General features: G+C 34.6%; 1 protein-coding gene across 2 annotated transcripts in view; it reads left to right on the top strand.

Annotated features, from left to right (window-relative positions):
• PLA2G4A (phospholipase A2 group IVA) overlaps positions 1 to 21,306 on the top strand; it is a 161,463-nt gene that overhangs the window by 32,429 nt on the left and 107,728 nt on the right. For both annotated transcript variants that reach the window (XM_001165694.7, XM_009439765.5), the window contains exon 3: positions 9,297 to 9,378. In XM_001165694.7, the coding sequence (XP_001165694.1) occupies positions 9,297 to 9,378 (82 nt within the window). The remainder of the gene's footprint in view (positions 1 to 9,296; positions 9,379 to 21,306) is intronic.

Here is a 21,306-nt window from a genome sequence, read left to right as displayed (position 1 = left end):
GTTCCAGATTGGTTTTCTGGGCAGCTTGTATTACATTAAAATGGGTTACCAGTACATGGAAAGGATGTTCATGCTTAGTCCTATGTCACAGTCTATGGAGATTTTACTTTGAAACAGGAATGTGGTTTACCAGCGTCCTTATCCTTAGAACGCCGAGGAATCTCTCAAGGCTGTGCAGTCTCTCTGTTCTCTCCTCTTCTGGATCAGCAAATGCCCCTATGGCAAAACTGAGCTCACCTCTCTGGGTTTTTGTGCTCTTTTTCACCTTTGCTCTCTGTCCTGGTCGTTAATGCTTTCCTATCTAGTTAGTTCTTTCCTACTTTTAGGAAAGTGTTTATTTTTTTAAAAACTTTTTCCAGTTTATAGTTACTTTTAGTGGGCAATGGTCACCCAGATTACTTAATCTGCTGTTATCATGAGTGGAATTCCCTCATTACTTCTTTCACAGTCAGTCAGTAGTGCCTCCAGACAATCCCAAAAAGTTGGATAATCATCCTATTTTATAGGAGTTCCACAGATGCTAAAGTCATCCCCCAAACTTGACATTCAACACTGCCCTATGTGAAATTCTAATGTTGGAGTCTGGATTTGTGCCAGGGAACCCTTGAGAAAATCCTGTGTTATTGGCCAGACTGTTGGTTCTTCACCATATGACAGTTATTTTCTACATCTAGAATATGGATCTTCACTGCTCAGTAACATGAGATAAGTAAAGGAAGGACTCCTCCCCATTGAAGGCTGTGTGCTGAGAGTAAGAAAACCTCATTTTACCCACGATATTATTTTACTTAGTGTATAATATTAAGTAAAATAATATCTTTAATTTATATATAATTATATACCAATATAATATATTATTATTAACATGAGTGTAGAAATAAAAATATTGAAACCTTTACTTTTCTATTTTCAGTTATTTTTATATATAGTCATTTAATTCTCAGAAAAATCATATGAAGTTGGTTTTCTGATTGCCTTTTTATATATGAGGAAACAAAAACAGAAAATATAAGAGACTTTATTGTAAATGCCTTTCTGACTTATGTCTGTCTCTTTTAGTTATGAACTTTTTTTTTTTTTTTTTTTTTTTGAGACAGGGTCTCACGCTGTCACCCAGGCTGGAGTGCAGTGGTGAGATCTTGGCTCATTGCAGCCTCTGCCTCCCGGGTTCAAGCGATTCTCTTGTCTCAGTCTCCCAAGTAGCTGGGATTACAGGCGTGGGCTACCACGCCCAGCTAATTTTTTGTATTTTTAATAGCGATGGGGTTTCACCATGTTAGCCAGGCTGGTCTGAAACTCCTGACCTTAAGTAATCCACCCTCCTCAGTTTCCCAAAGTGCTGGGATTACAGGCCTGAGCCACCGCGCCTGGCCTGAACCTTTTATTTGTTGCTTAATGAAAAGAACAATTAAAGCAGGGAGGTTTTTAAGAAGTTCCTCAAAATAGGGATAAAATATCTAAAATAGTATTTGTTAGCATATCCATATTTTCAAGTGTATTGGATCTATTAGCCTTAAGGTTCACATTTGAAAACCATCAGTGCAAAGACATCTTAGATCTTCATGAACATGACATATCATCTAGGGCAGTAATTCTAAACCAAATAAATATGACTTCCCAAAAGCGCCAAGGATGTGTGAGAAAAACTTTTCAAACGCACATGCTACTTCATGTGTTCTAATGAGCTCCTCTAGAAAGGTGAAGGTGCACCTGTTTTTCACAGTCCACTCAGTCACTGTTGCTCCAGAAGAATGTAGATTTCCTCATAAGTATTGAGGTAGGAAAAGGCTGATGTTCACACTTTTTTTGTGTGATGCTATAGATATTTAGTTACCATTGGACTAGAATCTATATTACACTTACAATTTAGGTGCTAGATATTTGGGCAGTTGTTTCATTTCAATGTTTTAAGGATATTATAGTCACTATAAACTCATGATGAATATATCATTAAGTAAATCTTTTACCATTTTCTTTTTTAAAGACAGGGTCTGCGGTATTGCCTAGACTGGCCTTGAACTCCTGGGCTCAAGCGATCCTTCTGTCTGAGCCTCTCAGGTAGCTGTAACTATAGGTGTACACCATGGCACCCAGTTAAATTAGAACTTTAGAACCAAGCTGTTAACATTAATATTTTCTTGTACTGGTTTTCACTGCTAGAGCAATCCCTGCAATCTTTTTCCTTTTTTGTTTGACACTTCACTTTTTAAAATTCTGTTTTTAATTGACACATAGTAATTGTATATATTTATGGGGTACAGTATGATGTTCCGTTGTATTATACATTGTGTAATAATTAAATCAAGATTTGTAGCATATTCATCATCTCATACATTTATCACATCTTTGTGGTGAGCACATTAAAAATCTTCTCTTCTATTTTGAAATATGCAGCACGTTACTATTAACCATAGTCATCCTGCTGCGCTATAGAACACCAGTACTTATTTCTCCTACCTAACTTTTTACCCGTTTACCATTCTCTCCCCATTTTCTCCTTCCTCCTATCTTCCCTAGCCTCTGGTAACCACTATCTTACTCTCTACTTCTATGGCATCAACTTCTTTAGATTCCACATATGGGTAGATGTTGTGCTATTTGTTTTTCTGTGCAAATATATAACTTTTTTGGGGGGGGGGGACAGAGTCTCGCTCTGTTGCCCAGACTGGAGGGCAGTGGCATGATCTCAGCTCACTGTAACCTCCGCCTCCCGGGTTCAAGCCATTATCCTGTCTCAGCCTCCTGAGAAGCTGGGATTACAGATGCCTGCCACCACGCCTGGCTAATTTTTTATATTTTTAGTAGAGATGGGGTTTCACCATATTGGCCAGGCTGGTCTTGAACTCCTGACCTCAGGTGATCCACCTTCCTCGGCCTCCCTCCGAAAGTGCTGGGATTATAGGCGTGAGCCACCACTCCTGACCGCAAATATGTAACTATTTAGCATAATGTCCTCCAGGTTCATCCCTGTTAGAACAAATGACAGGATTTCCTTCTTTCTTATGGTTGAATAGTATTCCATTGTGTATATGTACCACTTTTATTTATCCATTCATCCATTGATGGGCACTTAGGTTGATTCCACATCTTGATTATTGTGAATGGTGTTGCAATAAACATGGGAGTGCAGATTCGTCTTTGACACACTGCTTTCATTTCCTTTAGATATATGCCCAATAGTAGGATTGCTGGACCATATGGTAGTACCATTTTTAATTTTTTTGAAAAACCTCCATACTGTTTTACACAATGGCTATACAAATTTAGTTTTCCACCAACAGTGTATAAATGTTTCTCTTTCTCTACATCTATGCCAGCATTTGTCATTTTTGTGGTTTTTTTAAATGGCAATTCTAGTTGGATGAGGTAATATCTCATCATGGTTTTAATTTGCATTTCCCTGAGGATAAGTGATGTTGAGCATTTTTTCATATACTTGTTGGCCATTTGAGTGTCTTCTTTTGAGAAATGTCTATTTAAGTCTTTTACTTGTTTTAAAAATCAGATTATTATTATTATTATTATTATTTTGTTATTGAGTTGAGTTCCTTATATATTCTGGATACCAGTCCCTATACTCATGATTAAAAGAGGACTTAAAATCTTCTTACTGCAATAAGAATGCACTCTATATTTGCTTTTATTTTTAAAAATATATACAACTATAGGCCAGGTGTGGTGGCTCATGCCTGTAATCCCAGCACTTTGGGAGGCTGAGGTGGGCAGATTGCTTGAGCCTAGGAGTTTGACACTAGCCTGAGCAACATGGCAAAATCCCATCTCTACAAAAACAAAAACAAAAAACAAAAATTAGCTGGGTTTGGTGGTGTGTGCTTGTAATCCAAGCTACTTGGGAGGCTGAGGTCGGAAGATCATCTGATCCACTGAACTCTAGCCTGGGTGATAGAATGAGACTCTGTCTAAATAAAATAAAATAAAAATATATACATATATATATATAAAATACAATATATTGCCAAACTTAATGTATATACTTGTGCAGGTGATAAATTTCTTGTTCAAGGGGAGAAGAATCTCAAGTCATATTTCTGATTTTGATTTTCTTTTAGTGATGTCTTCTAGAGCTAACAAATTATGTTCCAAATTAGGTGTTTTGAGCATTGAGATAATTTCTGCACATGGCCAACCCATGTCTGAGAATTTTTAAAACAAGATTAGATAGTATTGTTAGACTAAAAATAGATAATGCTGATCATTCTTTAAAAAGTGTAGGTGAATAATAGCAAAATGACTGTGCTTCACAGTTATATTAGAATGAAACTCCACACCTGAAAGTGAAACTGAAAATAAGTATCTTACCAAAAAACCCTAAGGATTTATTAATGACATCAATGCAACCATTAAAAAAAATTTCTGAGAAGGTGCCTATTGCCAGTTGTGGTGATCATAATCTCTGGGTTCAGTAATCACATATTGTAGTCTTTGTCATACTAACAGTTTTTAGTTTTAAAAATTAGGCAAAGTTAGGTTGAATAGAGAAAAACAATATTTGCATTCAGAATCTACTTTATTTTCCATCAACTTTATTTTATGATTGTTTCTTTGGTTCTTGTCTTATAACAGTAGAGTTTTAAACAGATTAGGAAGATCATCGAATTGATTTGGTATAAATTGGTTCTTTTTTTCAATGCCAATCATAGTTACATATATCAATATACTTATCCAGAATGAATTTAATACAGTAGCTGTTTTCCTAATGAATAGGAAATTGTAATTTTGAAATGAAAAATTGTCTTGGTTTTTACTATGGAAATGATTTTAAATGCAGAAAGACACTCAAAGTAATCCAAAACCTGAAGGCAAAGCTTAATCTTTGTGACTAAGTCGGATTGAGCTTAGATTTGACATCTCAATTGAAATATGACATCTCTCTCTGCCAACTACCAACCACCATTGTCCTGAGTCATTAGTTTCCCTTGGAGAATATTGGTTGTGAATTCAGTAATATAATTTCCTCTGGCACTATCCGTGAGATGTAACCAAACATCTCCTATCCAAGTTGAAACCTAGTGCGGTCTGGACTAGTTTGAAATTGCATGTGATAGTGGCCCCAGGAAACATGGTAAGCGGTTCTCAAAAGACTATTTGGATAATCATCGATTGAAACTGGACATCTTTCTCCAAGAATATGTGCTTACTTTATTATGGTTACTCTCTTATTAATTCTTAAAGCTCTTAGGAAGAGATGGGCACAGACACAGAACAGCAAGGCTGAATTCTAGTAAAAGTTCACCATTTACTATCTATGAGTAACTGGGAAATTACTGAGCCTCTCAGAATCTCATTTTACTCATTTATAAATATAATCACACCTATTCTTTAGGGTTGTTTGGAATATTAAATGACAGTTGGTGTCTAGTAGAATGTATGACATATGGTTCACATTCAATGAGTCCTTATAATAAAAACAATCTTTTTGTACATGTTATTAATAACATTTAGTATATGAATATATTTGCAGCAACTTCAAGAATCAAATATTAAATAATGGATAAAAATATTGCTCATAGTTTTTATGATACAAGGAAGGTTCCTAGGTATTTGAAAACCCATGTAATATTAGAAGTTCTTAGATATGCAAAAAAGCATAGATGATTTTGGGAGGGGAGCATCATTATGTATAATAATTATTATTGAGATGGTTCCTTTTGTGGAGAAAGCTAATTTTTAAGTTAGATTTTCAAGAGCATTTTCTCGTTGTATTTCAGGCCCAGTTATCATCTGTGTAGATTCATTTTCTGCATGTGGATGTCCATTTGTTCCAGCATCATTTGTTGAAAAGACTATCTTTGCTTCATTTTATTGTCTTTTCTCCTTTGTCAAAGATCAGTTGACTTTATTTATCTGCGTCTCTTTTCTGTTCCATTGATCTGGTTTGTTTGTTTATTTTTCTGTTTGTATTTTTTTTATTGCCAGTATCACACTGTCTTGATTACTGTAGCTTTACAGTAAGTCTTGAAGTTGCATAGGGTCAGTCCTCTAATTTTTTCTTCTCCTTCAAATTTGTGTTTACTATTCTGGGTCTTTTGCCTCTTCATATGAATTTTAGAATCAGTTTCTCGTTTTCACAGAGTATTCTGTGATTTTTATTGGGATTTTGTTGAATCTATAGATCACATTGGAAAGAAATGACATCTTTACATTATTGAGTCTTCCCATCCATGAATATGGAATATCTCTCCATTTATTTAGTTCTTCCTTGATTTATTTCATATGAATTTTGTATTCTTCCTCACATAGATCTTCTACATACATTGTTAGATTTATAACTATTTCATTTTGGGGAGTGCTAATGTAAGTAGTATTGTGTTTTTAATTTCAAAGTCTACTTGTTCATTTCTGGTATGTAGAAAAGCAATTGACTTTTGTATATTAATCTTATCTCCTGCAAACTTGTTATAGTCACATAATTAGTTCCAGGAGTTTTTTTTTAATTGATTATATTGGGTTTTCTACATAGACATTCATGTTATCTGTAAACAAAGTTTTATTTCTTCATTCTCAATCTATATGCTTTTTATTTCCTTTTCTTATCTTATTGCATCAAATAGGACTTCCAGTACAATGTTGAAAAGGGTGATGACAGGGAACCTCCTTGCCTTGCTCCTGATCTTTTCGGGGAAGCTTCCATTTTGTCATCATTAAATATGACATTAATTATAGGTTTTTTTGTAGACGTTCTTTATCAAGTTGATAAAGCTCCCTTCTATTTCTAGCTCGCTGAAATTTTATTATTATGGATGGATGTTAAATTTTGTCAAATGCTTTTTATTCATCTGTTGATATGATCATGTAATTTTTCTTGTTTAGCTTGTTGATATGATGGATTAAATTAATAGACTTTTGAATGCTGAACCAGCCTTGTGTATCTGACATAAACCCCACTTGGTCATGGTGTATAATTCTTTTTTTTTTTTTTTTTTTTTTTTTTGAGGCGGAGTCCCGCTGGAGTCCCAGGCTGGAGTGCAATGGCGCTATCTTGCTCGCTGCAACCGCTGCTGCCAGGGTTCAAGCAATTCTCTTGCTTCAGCCTCCCGAGTAGCTGGGATTACAGGCACACACCACCATGCCTGGCTAATTTTTTTGTATTTTTAATAGAGATGGGGTTTCACCGTGTTAGCCAGGCTGGTCTCAAACCCCTGACCTCAGGTGATCCGCCCGCCTCCGCCTCCCAAAGTGCTGGGATTACAGGCGTGAGCCATTGGGCCCGGCCCGGTGTCTAATTCTTTTTATATGTTGTTGGACTTGATTTGCTAATATTTTGTTGAGAACTTTGGCACGTATGTTCATGAGAAATATTGGCTTGTAGTTTTCTTTTCTTGTAATGACTTTGCCTGGTTTTGGAATTAGGGTAATGGTGGCCTCCAAGAAAGATTTAAGAAGCATTCCCTCTGCTTTTATCCTCTGGAAGAGATTGTAGATAATCGATACAAGAATTGATATAGTTTCCTCTTAAATGTGTGGTAGAATTTAACAGTGAAACCATGTGAACATGGTGCTTTCTGTTTTGTAAGGTTATTAATTATTTATTCAATTTCTTTAATAGATATGCACCTATTTAGATTGTCTATTTCTTCTTATGTAAATTTTGATAGATTCTGTCTTTTAAGAAATCGATCCATTTCATCTAGGTTATCAAATTCGTGAGCATAGAGTTGTTTGTAGTATTTCTTCTGTTATCCTTTCAATGTCCACGTGATCTGTAATAATGTCCCTTATCATTTCTGGTATTAGTAGTTTTGTTCTCTCTCATCCTTTTTTTTTTTTTTTTTCTTACCATGGCTAATGGCTCATTGATCTTATTGATTTTTTCAAAGAACCAAATTTTGGTTGCATTGATTTTCTCTATTTTCTGTTTCCAATTTTATTGATTTCTGTTCTAATTTTTATTATTTTTTTGTTTACCTTGGATTTAATTTGCTCTTTTTTTTCCAGTACCCTAAGGTGGTAACTTAGATTATTGATTTTAGTTCTTTCTTCTTTTTTAATATATGCATTCAGTGCTATAAATTTCCCATTCAGTACTGCTTTCAAGGCATCATTCAAATTTTGACAAGGTGTACTGTCAATTTCATTTAGTTTCAAATATTTTTATGATTGATCATTTATGTATAATAAAACTTTGGCTACTCAGAACTCTTGGATGTTGAAGATATTTCTTTTTTTAAATAAAGTTGAATAAGCATTATTTTGAAAGATTTTTATGCTTCCCTGCCTTTTTAAACAAGGTATGCTCATTATTCATGTCTTCACCTCTTTGATGCTGTATTATAAATTGAAATATTAATTACATTATTGATGGATTGATTTCTACAGAAGCTATTGAGTGCTGTCTAATTTTTGTCCATATATTCTACTACTGCTGGTCCTTATCAATCTGTCTACACTTTTGACAATTTTTTTTGCCTCCTTGAATTTAGACTGTCACTGCTCACTTTTCAGTATTGTCAGTATCTGAGCCTATTTTTAATCAATTATGAACTTTTCAACCAGTTAAGCAAACCTACTAAAATTAAGGAAATTGACCTCTCCTAAGATTAAAACAAGAAATGTTTGAGTTTTAGATAAAGACTTTGTAATCTTTTCAGTTGCTCCAAGAACTATGTGAGTTCCTGCTTCCTCATTCTGCTTTAGTGAGTAGAATTGTTTGATAACTGTTTCCCATTTAGGTGAAGTGTCTAATGAAGTCCTCTACCTGTTAATGTTTATTATGTTTATGCAAGGTGTTAGGCTAATAGCAAATTTTAATATTCTTGCATATGATTTCTAACAAATGCATTACAATTAGTGCAATTTGTTTGCTGGTTATTGCCTTGGTTCCATAGGGTTTTGAAAGCTGTACTGGAAATGTCATGCAGAAAAGACTTTTGATTGACTGCTTCAGTGAACAGCAACAACAACAACAAACGAATCTAGAATGTCTTGCCCTGAGTTCACCTTTATAAGCCAGGGCTTCCTAGTCAACAAGTACAAAGCCTGATTGTGCTCCTAGAATACCTGCAGTCCTGATTTACATTTTTTACCAAGTGCTTGATAAACTGGACTGCAAAGAAATGCTCATAGTCAAGCTGTAGTGACATTTTAAGGCACAATCTAAACTCAATGATTCTGTGATGAGAGAGAAGAGAGTCAAGAAAGAAGCAGCCTTACATCAAAGAATGTTTCTTGTATGCATGCTACTTGTTTTTAAGTAGAATATTTTAAATTAATCTCAAGGAAAAAATGAGGTTCTATGTTGGAAGCTTATTTTAAATTTACTGTCATTTTATTCCCAGGTGGAGCACCAGTATTCCCACAAGTTTACGGTAGTGGTATTACGTGCCACCAAAGTGACAAAGGGGGCCTTCGGTGACATGCGTAAGTGCCCTTTTTTTCTTTGCTGTTAAACGTGTAATTATGGTTCAGCCTTTAATTGCTTGAGTTCCTTGACAAATCGGAGGTTCTGCCTCTTCAAATGTGGTTATGTTTTTCTAGATCTTTGAATGATAACATTTCAAACAGTTCTCTGATGCTATCTGTCAGATTAGAATTCTACCTGGGACTTAAATTAGCCAAAGTGACAAAGGGGGCCTTTGGTGACATGTGTAAGAGTGCCCTTATTTTCTTTGCTGTTAAACATATAATTATGGTTCAGCCTTTAATTGCTTGAGTTCCTTGACAAATCAGAGGTTCTGCCTTCTTCAAATGTGGTTATGTTTGTCTAGATCTTTGAATGAGAACATTTCGAACAGTTCTCTGATGCTATCTGTCAGAACAGCATTTTACCTGGGCCTTAAATTAGCCGAGATCACTTGGAGTCAGACAAAATGACTTTCTTGTGACGTACACATCTTGGGAATTCAAAGAAATTTCGTTTAATTTTGCTTCTAAAAGAATACTGAGTAAATACTTTAAACAAGCTGCCTCTGTGAGGTATTATGCATTTAGAATTTTTAAAATGTAGTTTTTCTCTAGTTCTTATGCCTTTGAGTGTGTTTATTTTGTATGGAATAGCCATAGAAACTGGTATAGGACAGCCTGAAATGATGCGATCCACAGCCTGAGGATAATGCTGAATTAACTTGTTGACAGTATCTTTCTCCATGTTTTTAAAAAAGGCAATTTTCCTTGTAGAATCTTATTATTTAAATCGTTGGAATTCATGCAAGTGGGAATACAAATAATAATGGATACAACAAAGTATTATGATGATGAATCTGATAACGTCTTAGATTTAATAATGTCTTAGATTTTTTAACATCTTAGATTGTTAATACGGGAATGGATAATTTAACTCTCAAAACAGGTTTTGGAAAAAGAACGGAGATTGCAATGTATCGTCCAGGAAACAGGTAGGGTTCCCAGCCCAAATGACATTTAAACTGGTACCTAAAGGAGAAGTATCTTGGTCATGAGAGCAAGAAGAAGTCCTAGGCAGAGAAAACAGCGTGTTCCAAAGCAAAAAGACCAGAATGCTTGTGAGGAGCTAGAAGCGACCCAATATTACTAGAGAATAGATAACGGAGGTGGGGGCTCGAGGGGCAGATGAGACTAGGATGATAAGCCCTGGTAAGACAAAGAACTCAGGACTGAGATTTTTTCATTAATGCAATGGGAAGAATTTGATGGCATTTAAGTAGTAAGTCACACAACTGAATTTTCATTTTTCAAAATGTTGTGATTGTAGTATGTTAAATATATTGGAGAGGAATGTGGAAAATAGGTTTTTCTTTTTTTTCAAAGAACAGGAGGGACTTCAGCCTGTTGAAATGGCAATGAAAATGCCAGTAAAGAGGGAGGAGTTAGATACTAAGAAAAGAAAGAATGTGAGCTTAAGGCTCATACCATCAGTGAATGAGGAGAGTCCAGGAAGTTGGTAAATGTCTGAAGCAAGGAGAGGATTGTTAGGTAGAATCTAACAGCAAGAGTTTTGGCTGAGCAGTGGTTTTCATGACAGGTGAGGAGAGCAATGGCAATTTCTTCAAAACTAGCTTCGATCAGATGTTTACATTTTAAATTTTATCTCAGACTTCAGTTTAACCCATCTAATCATCCCTTTATTAATATTTTTCTGAAGTTATTCTTATTTTGCTTTTTACATTTCTTTTCATTTTCACCATTTTAAATGAGAATTTACTGAAAGAAAGGCCCCTGCGAAAGAGAAGCCTCATTAGAAGCTGTATTTAGACACTATTACCCACCATACTCTTAAGAAAAGGCATGGGTTTTACAATCAAAGAGGTCACGCTGTGTGTTGGAAAAGCCATTCTTAATTCCACTAAATTCTGTGTCAGTAGCTTGTCAGGCATGCAAAAGACAGAGCTAATTTGACTTTCAAAAATACAGTTATTATCTGTTAGATAAAGCAGCAGCAATCCCCCCACCCCTTTTTTTTAATCAATGAAGCGTTCTGTTGTGTAGAGACAACGGCTGTTATTGTGCTTAAGATGAGTCCAACAGCAGTTCAAACTTTATACTCCATGAGTCTCTTTCAACTGGTGTGGATCTGATTTTCTAGCAACTTCATGGTAGGCCCAGGCACTTTGGCAATGGTTATTTATTATAATTAGAATAGGGAAAAAAGTAATGCTGAAAGTTTCATTTTAAATCTCTTTGAACTGATATTGATAATATTACTAGAAGAATGAATCTGAGATATTAATTAATCTCCTGGGACAGGGAACATTTAGGTTTTGGTTCCCCACAGTGTACATAACACAGATTAGACTCTTAATTTTAGAAGCTTCCTTTTTAAAGTGAAGGACCCATGGAAGGAATGGCCACTGAAGATTAATTGCTGTGGCAGAAAGGACAGTGTTATGGCATTCTGTTGGAATTTTTATTCAGCATTTGTAATTGGATTTTTTTTTTGAATTGTTACTTTTTTGTGTGTTGGGAGAGGGAGTTATTGTCGACCATTTATATCACCTTAATGAGTTCACAAGAGTCGGGAAGAGACAAAAAGAACATGAAGGAGTTTTAGAGAAATAAATGTAGTGATAAAGTTACTATGGAAAAGTGAATAGATGATATATAGTGCCAACCACTTTATTTTTGAAAAGTTGTGGGAGACTCTGGTGAGAAAAGGCACAGGTATTAGCCATCACTTTTCTGAGAGGAATTTTGATGATATTTCTTGGAGAGCTTGATCTATACAAATTACCAAATAGCTGAATTTGGGGTGTTTGTATATAGCAGTTCTTTAAACATAGACAAGAATAGAACTATAAGAACTATTTTTAAAAGTCCTAAGATCTGTGAAGACCAGGATCGCAGAACTCTACATCCTCTTCTGTTGTTCATAGTGTCTGCACTTATTTATAAAGGTAGAGTTCCATAAAATTCTACATCTTGGTAAAGAAGAATGATAGATTACTATTGGAGTTTTCTGCCTTGCTTGTGTGTCTGAGTGCCTTCTCAACGGTACCAAGACAAACAAAAAATCAACTAGTTAATTCTTGGTAAAATATTCATATCTCCTTTTAAAGAGGATAGTGCTAAGGTTATATCTATTTTTTATTTTGTCCTTTGATAGATCATGCTACCCTAACTACCTACATTTAGAAATATGCTTCTGCACTGTTAAAACCTCAGAATAAAATCAGCAACACCCAATAAACTGTCTTTTGAAGAGTCAGAGATGACATTTTAATTTATAGCATCTCTTTCATTCCTTGTTTTCACTTGAGGGCATTGACAAGCCAAGAATAAGACAGCTGCCAGTTCCTTCCCAGACATGGTTGCTAATTTCAGTGTTACTCAAATGCAGCATTTATACCCAGTGCTCTAGTGATGACTCCTTCTGCATTCTTATGTTTACAGTTCATAGGAAGAGGCAGTCTGAAGTTCACATTTACACCTGACTCAAAATCATCGCTCTATTTTTATCTTTGAAATAAGTAGCTTGCACTAATTTGGCAATATTAATGTAACTTTTACTTTTAAACCTACAGGAAGTTGTTGTAGTTGTGATATGTAACAAGCTACATGTCAGCATCATGTTGGGTGCTAAATGTTGGGTTAATGTGTGTTAAACTCTATATTCTACATTGTCCCTTTCCTCTTTTAACAGAAGATATGTTTGCAGAATGGCTGCAGTGAGTGTAGTATTTCAATTGGTCATAGAATTTTCTTTGTGCCTGTAAGAAACAGAACACACAACTCTGGCCACAAACTTCATTTTATAACCAAATGAAATAGCTGACACAAATGCAATAGCTACCTTACTGAATTTCTGCTTCTTTTAGAAAGTGTTGGGGAAAACACAGATCCTGAATGATAATGGAGGCTAGCCTTAGAATTCAGAACTATTAGAGCCATGTTTCACTCCCTGCGATGAGATTAGATAAGAAATGCCATAGTGTTTTTTAAGTGACTAAATACCACAGAATATTAGAGTTTTAGAACTATCCTAATTATGGGTATATATATACTGAGGATTCTTTCCTTGTCTGGTCCCTTTATTAGACACATAAACTCTTTTTCTTTACAGAATTAGCATCATAAACATTAGAGCTTCCAAGAACAGGTGTAGGATTGCAGGTGGATCTAACTTTACTTAAGTATTCAGATGACAACAGTGTTTAATGCTCACATTTAAACTCTAATAAAAAATACATATGCTTGGGAAAATTATGAACTCATTGTATTCAAGCCAATTTTATAAGATCGTATTAATATCTTAACATACTTCTTTAAGATTTTCTTAATAACCTCAAGCTCTTAATATTCAAAAAGTCTGTGCCTGTAGGTAAATGATATTCTGTTTCTGATAACTTCCTGGCAAGATTTGGATCAAGTTTCTAATTTTAAAGGGTTGTGCCATTTGCAGTTCTAAGGCTGGACCTAATCTTCCACAAACAGTGCTTCTTAAATTTTAATGTCCATATGAGTCACTGGGGGTTTTTATTCAAAATGCAGATTTTGATTCTGTAGGTTTGGGGAGTAGATTCCGAATTTCTAACATACAACTGATGTAGACATTGCTGACCCATGAACCACATTTTGAAAGACAAGGTCTAGGCAATTTCTTCTAGTTTATGTTTGCTTACCCTGAGATCTATAGGACTTGTGAGCAGAGCAAAGACTTTAAAAATCCATGATGGAACAAAGATTCTAAGACTTTTGTTTTTTGCTGATTTTACTTTTGTAAAATGAAATAATCATGAATACATTAATACTGTTTATTTTTGAAATTCTTATAAAAGGATGCTTAATTACATGACTCATTATATTATCAATGAGAATGATAGAAATAAACACAAATACCTTAATACCACAATTATAATGTTAAATTCTGAAATTATTTTATACTAAAATCATGAAAATACCAGATTACAAGCCATCAGAAAACAAGAACATATTTTTTATTGTTTCAAAATTCACAGTGCTCACTTCATGTTAAATGATTAATGCATGAAATGTACTATACACACACACACACATTTACAAATATATTCTTCCCCTCATACATATAAAGATACCTTCCACAAATAGTTTAATATGTAATTCTCTTTCAGCTTAATTGGTGATTGTGTGATATTTGACTGTGTGATATTTGATTGTGTGATATTTGTGATCCATCTAAGAACCCAGGCAGCGTCACTCTAGATACCCTGCTTTTAACCACTGCAGCATGGTAAAATACTGTTTTATTCTCTCCTGCAAAGAGCTTTGGTTCCGATGTGGCATCCTCATGGTGTAATATGTTTCCACTGTATGAAGTTTAGGTAAATCCTTGCTGCTAGTGAAAATATGGCTGTTCTCCCAAAGGGAAGATTAAACTTTCACCTTCCACACATTGTCAGAGAATGTAAGCACAAAACCAGGGTGATTCCAAACAGAATGAAAAAGTTTTTTGAATGTTTTAGACCACGTGCTTTCTTGTGGGGACTTGTGAAAACTTGAGTTTGTTCTGCCTTATGGCCTTGAGGAAAGAAGGAACCCACTGTGCCTTCGCCTCTCCTTTAGTGGAGATGTGTTGTCTAGGATGAGTCAGCAACAGTTCTGATGTGGGCCTTGTAATGTGAGGGATGCATGTTGAACATTTATAAGATTCGTGAAATAACTATGAAAGTTTTTTAACAGTTTATTTTGACAGTATGCTCATGCATAAAGTAGATATTCTAAATATGTGCAAATGTTCAGTTCTTTTTAAATCACGCTGTGTTGCTTTTTATGTCTTTGAAGTCCTGTGGAAAAATTTCTAAAAGTGAACACATCACCGTGTAAGGGTGTGGATAGTCTCTATATTCTTGCTTAGGGCCATGAAATCTCCCCTTATATGATTTTTCCAAATCACATTAATTTTGATTGTGAGCCCTATTCCCTAGAGAAGGTGGGGGAATTCAGTGATCTCCCTCACTCCAAGGTCCTACAAGAATTCTAGGCATTTATAATTGCCTATAAATTAGGAGCAGGGCTTGCATAATCTTTGCTGTTTGCCATCACTGGCATCAACCCGTCTGTTAAATGTTGTCTTCATGGATTCTGGCCATCCACTCTTTGGCAGGCACTAAAATGCCTTTCAGAGCAGTCTTCCCCAGCGATCACGCAGCACACCAGGGAGATTTTACTGCTGTTCTCCGGGTGATGGTGTTTACAGTTCAGACTCCATGGCCATCCTGTAGTCACCATGCAGTGTACAATGCACAAGAAGTGTGGGCTTCTAAAACTTGTAGAAACTAAAGAAAACCCAAATGCATAACATTTTCCCGAAGGGTAACCCTCTTTCCTTCAGCTTTATCTCTCCAAAGTTGCAGCCTCAGTCCTCTCACCTGTAGGGCGACCTGCTTAATCCTCTTCAGAGGTCCCACCTCTCAATACAAAGTGTTAATCATTCCCGTGGAAAAAGGAGCTTAGAACTCAATCTTCCTATTTGTAAATATTGGGGTGAGAAGCAGGGTGTTGGATATTTAGGGAAACATTATCTATTTAATCTTTTAAGAGTCTTCTTTAGCAATAAGAGCATGTAGGAATCAATATGAAAATAAATGATCTGTTTGGTAGCTATTCTTGAGTTTCACAGTGATCAGAAGCTCCAGGAAAGATGGAGAGGGCAGACTACTCACGTGTCCTGTGTCCTTGGGCAGATTACTTCTCCTGTCTCTGCCTTCCACTATCTTGGGAGATATTGAGATATAGAACGAGTTGACGTATGCAAAGTACTTATATGCCTAACACACAGTAAGTGCTCAATAAATGTGACCCATTATTATCACAGTTATTTCAAACACAATTATGAAAAGACATCTATTTCTTCAACGTCATCTTTGTATGAACCAAGAATATTCTTTTGGGTAATCTGTGCATTTAACTAATTTTCAATTTTTCACCTTAGAGACAAGAAATGTCCATTATGAATTTCTGTGTTGAGCAAATTATTGGACCCTTCTTTCTCAGCTTGAGAGAACAAAATGGAGAATGGTATCTCCATTGTTAAACGCTTTTCCGAAAACACTTGGGTACATTTCACTCCCTGTGCTCCCTCAGCAGCTGTCTAGATTTCTTTGTAACACTTGTCACATGGGAGTATAATCATGCACTTTTAAGACTAAGGCCTGAGGCTTACTCACACACACACACACACAAAAAAGAAGCTTAATTCTGATTCTGGCATAGTAGTAAGATCTCAGGGAATATTGGATGAATGAGTAAAATATATGAAAGTGTGTGATTATTACTTTTTTTTGATATTGCTTCCTTTTTTGCTTCAGTGAGACAGAATTTTAGAAAACAATTTTATACTTCACTTTTTAAAGATTATAAATGACTCTTATTTCTATCCACTACTAACTAGAATTTTTCTGAGGTTGCATGCACAGGAAATTTTACAACACCTTTGAGTGAATTTATCTTTTTTACATTAATTATGGAGTTTCAAATCTTATTTTTTATAAATGACATTGCTGTTGGTCTATACTTTGGCTAAAGTATATACTAAAATATATCTTTTCTGATATATTTATATATATCTATATAAATATATCTTTTCTGATATATTTTATATATATCTATATAAATATATCTTTTGTGATATATTTTATATATATCTATATAAATATATCTTTTCTGATATTTTATATATATCTATATAAATATATCTTTTCTGATATATTTTATATATATCTATATAAATATATCTTTTCTGATATATTTTATATATATCTATATAAATATATCTTTTGTGATATATTTTATATATATCTATATAAATATATCTTTTCTGATATAAATATTTCCTTAAATCAGTCTTCAGGTTATGACTGAACATGAGTTTTAGTTTATTAATGGTTTTGGAATGTTTTAGAGTATCCACCCAAGATTTTAAAAATTCTAAGTATAATGAAATTATTTCCCAATGGTCTTTTCGTGGAAGATAATTTCAAGATGAGTAAAGTGTTTCATAACGCATGTCTCTCTCACATCTCTTATCTTGTCTTTTCTGTGTAGTGGAGAAATATAATGTGTTAGTAAGGCACTGTTGTTCCTTCCTCATCTGCTTAGAATGTCAGGTAGTTTACAAAGTTGTTAAGTGGTTTTATGAATACAGTTAATCCTTTCCGTCTCTATACTTTATTAGATTTTTTTTGTTTGTGTATGTGTGTATTCGTGTGTTTTAGGTCGGATGAACACAGTGAATAATATTCTATGATATTTCAATAATGTCAATTGATCAAAAACCATATGCCACTTCTGTAGAGAAAGTATGTGATTAAAATCTAATGGAATTAAATTTAAACAGAGGCTAAATGTTTCTTAAATTACCAAGGACAAGTATGTTCTTAAAGTTTTTATGTCTAAGAGAATACTTCTGCTGCTCTAAAAATTTAGACATTTATGTGAAAATGCTTACTATATGTTATTTTAGTATATCTTAATATTATAAAATCTTTCTTAAAAATAAAAATTAGGTAATGTAGAGACTGAAATGATGGATTAAACTTAGCTGAGCTGTGGTCTGAGGGTCTCTGTAAATTTTACTGGCTCCTTGGATGCACTTTTTCATTCTCACTCCTCACTTAATATATCAATATATTTTAATGAAGTAATTTAGATAAAATTCCAGACAAAAATATTTTTTACTTGATGTATAAGAATAATGCAAATCTCCAGATGCAAAACGCAATGACAACGTTGAGATTTTAACTTCGAAATGAAATATTAAAGAAATATAACCCAGCGCGTATTCCAGCAAGGCCTGACTAATGTCCACATCAGTAATTGCTGAGTATGTGCTATGTAGTTAGTACTTATTTAGTACCTTGAAAATTACAAGAAAAATAATGATAATATCTACTGTGGGTAACTTTATGGAGTGTGTAATTTATAACAAAGAGGAAGCATTGTTTAGTGGTTTAAACAAGGACTCTGAAAGTGTCTTGCTTGGGTTCAAATCTCCCTTCTGCTACTTATTAACCATGTGAACTTGGACAAGTTACTTGGCTGTTTTATGTCTCAGTTTCTTCAACTGTTAAATGGGAGTAATAATCCTACTATTATTTATGAAGCTTAAATGAAATTATGGCATAGTATGCACAATATAAGTGTTTCTTAAATAAACAAAAATCCTAAGCAAAGTTCTTAGGACTTTACATTATACATACTTTATGTATTCATTTCAGTGATACTTTGAGATATGTACTGTCTTTATTTTAATTTTTTTATTTTTATTTTTGTTTATTTTTATTTATTTATATATATATTTTTATTATACTTTAAGTTCTAGGGTACTTGTGCACAACATGCAGGTTTGTTACATATGTATACATGTGCCATGTTGGAGTGCTGCCCCCATTAACTCGTCATTTACATTAGGTATATCTCCTAATGCTATCCCTCCCTCCTCCTCCCACCCCACAACAGGCCCTGTGTAAGAACTTTGGTTAAAGTTTAGTTAACATAGTCCAGAATCACAGAGCTGTTATGTTTTGGGGCTGGAACTCAAACTTGCCTCACTTCAATGTTTACTTGTGCAGCAGCTTTGCCTGTGAGCAGTGTGTGGGGTAAGTGGGAAGATGAAATGGGCTTAAATAACCCTTTGGAAAAATGCTGCCAATAAGAGAAGACTTTACAGCTTGAATGTAGATTGAGATGGGCTTTATAACTTAGGTAGCCTTTTAATATATGGAATGGGTAGGGGGTGCATTTCAATTTTGGAAAAGAAAATCATAAGAACAATATTTAAAGTGAGATTGACATAATCTGTCCAATATATATTATTTAGGGAGCTTACCTATTTTTTTATGATTTATGCTAGTGAATAAATATCAAGAGTTATGTCTTGCTTTAGTGCAGTGGTTCTAAACTGGGAAACAATTTTGCCTCCTGGTGCACACTGGGCAATATTCTAGAGACATTTTTGTCAAAATCGGGTATTTCTATTGGCATCTAGCAGCTAGAAGTCAGGGACAACACCATAGAGCAAAGAGTTACCTGGCCCAAAATGTCAATAGCATTAAGGTTAAGAATCTCTTTTTAATGAAAAAGAATAATTTTTCTTGCCTACAGTAAGTGGAATTCATATATATTTAAATCCATATAGCTAAAATGAATAATATGAATAAATTAATATGTTTTATCACGGTATATAAGAATTTCTGGAGAATTACTCTTTCTATTCAATCTAGAAAGATTCCAAGAAACATCCGTACATTCTAAGCATTTAAAACATTCCAAGCATAGATACAGATTCCAAAGATATGTTTTTTCCCTCCAAGAAGATATCACAGAAGTTTAAGTAAAATGACACTGCAGGCAACAACGACACTTTCAATTCTGTTTTAGATCTACATTTAGTGTTCTTTGTGTTGTTTTGGCGTATATTACCCCCTTTTTTCCCATGAATATCAACATCTTTGCAATAAATCATTTTTATTGTATACCAACTCTCAGTTAGCTATTCATTAATGTACTAAATCAATTGCTAGTACGAAATGTACCAAGTTGATCATGAGTGGATACTATTGTGCTGTCTTGCTGACATCCATTTGACTGATGGCACTTTCTGATAGTGTCATGCTGCCTTACACTCCCTTACAAAAGGAAATGTGACTTTAGAAAGCACTATTATACATATTCAGCCTATGAGAAAAAAGGAAATGAAATGTACAGCTTAACTTGGAGACTGCCTAATAAAGGGATTTCAACATAGTGTTAATAAAACTGCATTGTAATTTCAAATGAGGGAAAGGCATTCCACATTTGAGTTCCTAGACAATGCTCAAGTTGTTGTAAAATCTTTACTCCTTTCTCCCCACAGAATTACTGCCCAAGTTCTGTTTACTAAACCACATTGGATTCTTCACTAACTTTTCCAGCTTCTGCACTCCCAGCAATTCCCAGGAATTGTCTTTCAGCATCTATAGCCATAACAATTATAATTTTGATCTCTTTCTGGAGGGAGCAGGGGCTGCTACATGTAAACAAGTCCTGTGGCACTCTGCCTATTCCTTGGAGTTATTATGAAGGGAGGTAAGCTGAGGTTCAGGTTTTTTTAATATAAAATTAATACTTACAAATAAAGGTTAATTACAAATATACTTGGAAGAAATGACTGACATTGATTTATATTACAATCCAAATAAACAGGTTGGGGACAAACACCAGGAGGGTTGAGACCTATTACCAAAGAGTAAAATGAAGTTTGAGTGGAGACTGTTGTGCCTATGATAAAGGTGACCTGTTCCACAGTATCGGTTAGGGTCAGTCCATCATCCTTTCTTTTAGTAATGTGTATCATGTTCCTATATCTCAGACTTTATGTGAGACTCTTGGACACAGGAGTGAATAGGAAGGCTGTGCTCACTGCTATCATGGAGTTTACAGTTTCATAGAGACAAAAAGAGGTAGAAGTTATTAGTACTGGAATATTTGACTGAGCAAGAACTCTGGTTTCAGAAAGACTGGCTTAAAACCCCAACTCTGAATGAACTTGCTCAACTCACTAAATGCCTCTGAGTCTCAATTTCTTCACCTCTGATGGAAATAATAATACCTAATCAGCAGGTTGAAGCTTTATGTGGAATTATTTTTATTTTATGCAGCTGTATCTAGATAAAACCTCTGGGGAACTTGATTTAAAGTTGCCAGTTTCACCCAATAGGAAAACAAAACAACTAGTTGACTAGGGAAGTGGGGACTAGATAAGGGAAGAATGGAGAGAACATCTCATTCCCCATATTTCTTAACTGTACCGTCTTTGGACTCTTATCTTGGATATTCTTGGGACAAGAACAACAACTTGAATAAACTTTAGCTATCAGCTAAAACGTCAAAAGAAAACATAACAACATGTACAACTAAAAG

Source organism: Pan troglodytes, chromosome 1 (genome assembly GCF_028858775.2).
Source record: "Pan troglodytes isolate AG18354 chromosome 1, NHGRI_mPanTro3-v2.0_pri, whole genome shotgun sequence".
In the NCBI taxonomy this organism is placed as follows: Eukaryota; Metazoa; Chordata; class Mammalia; order Primates; family Hominidae; genus Pan; species Pan troglodytes.
This window is presented reverse-complemented; position numbering and strand designations above follow the sequence as displayed.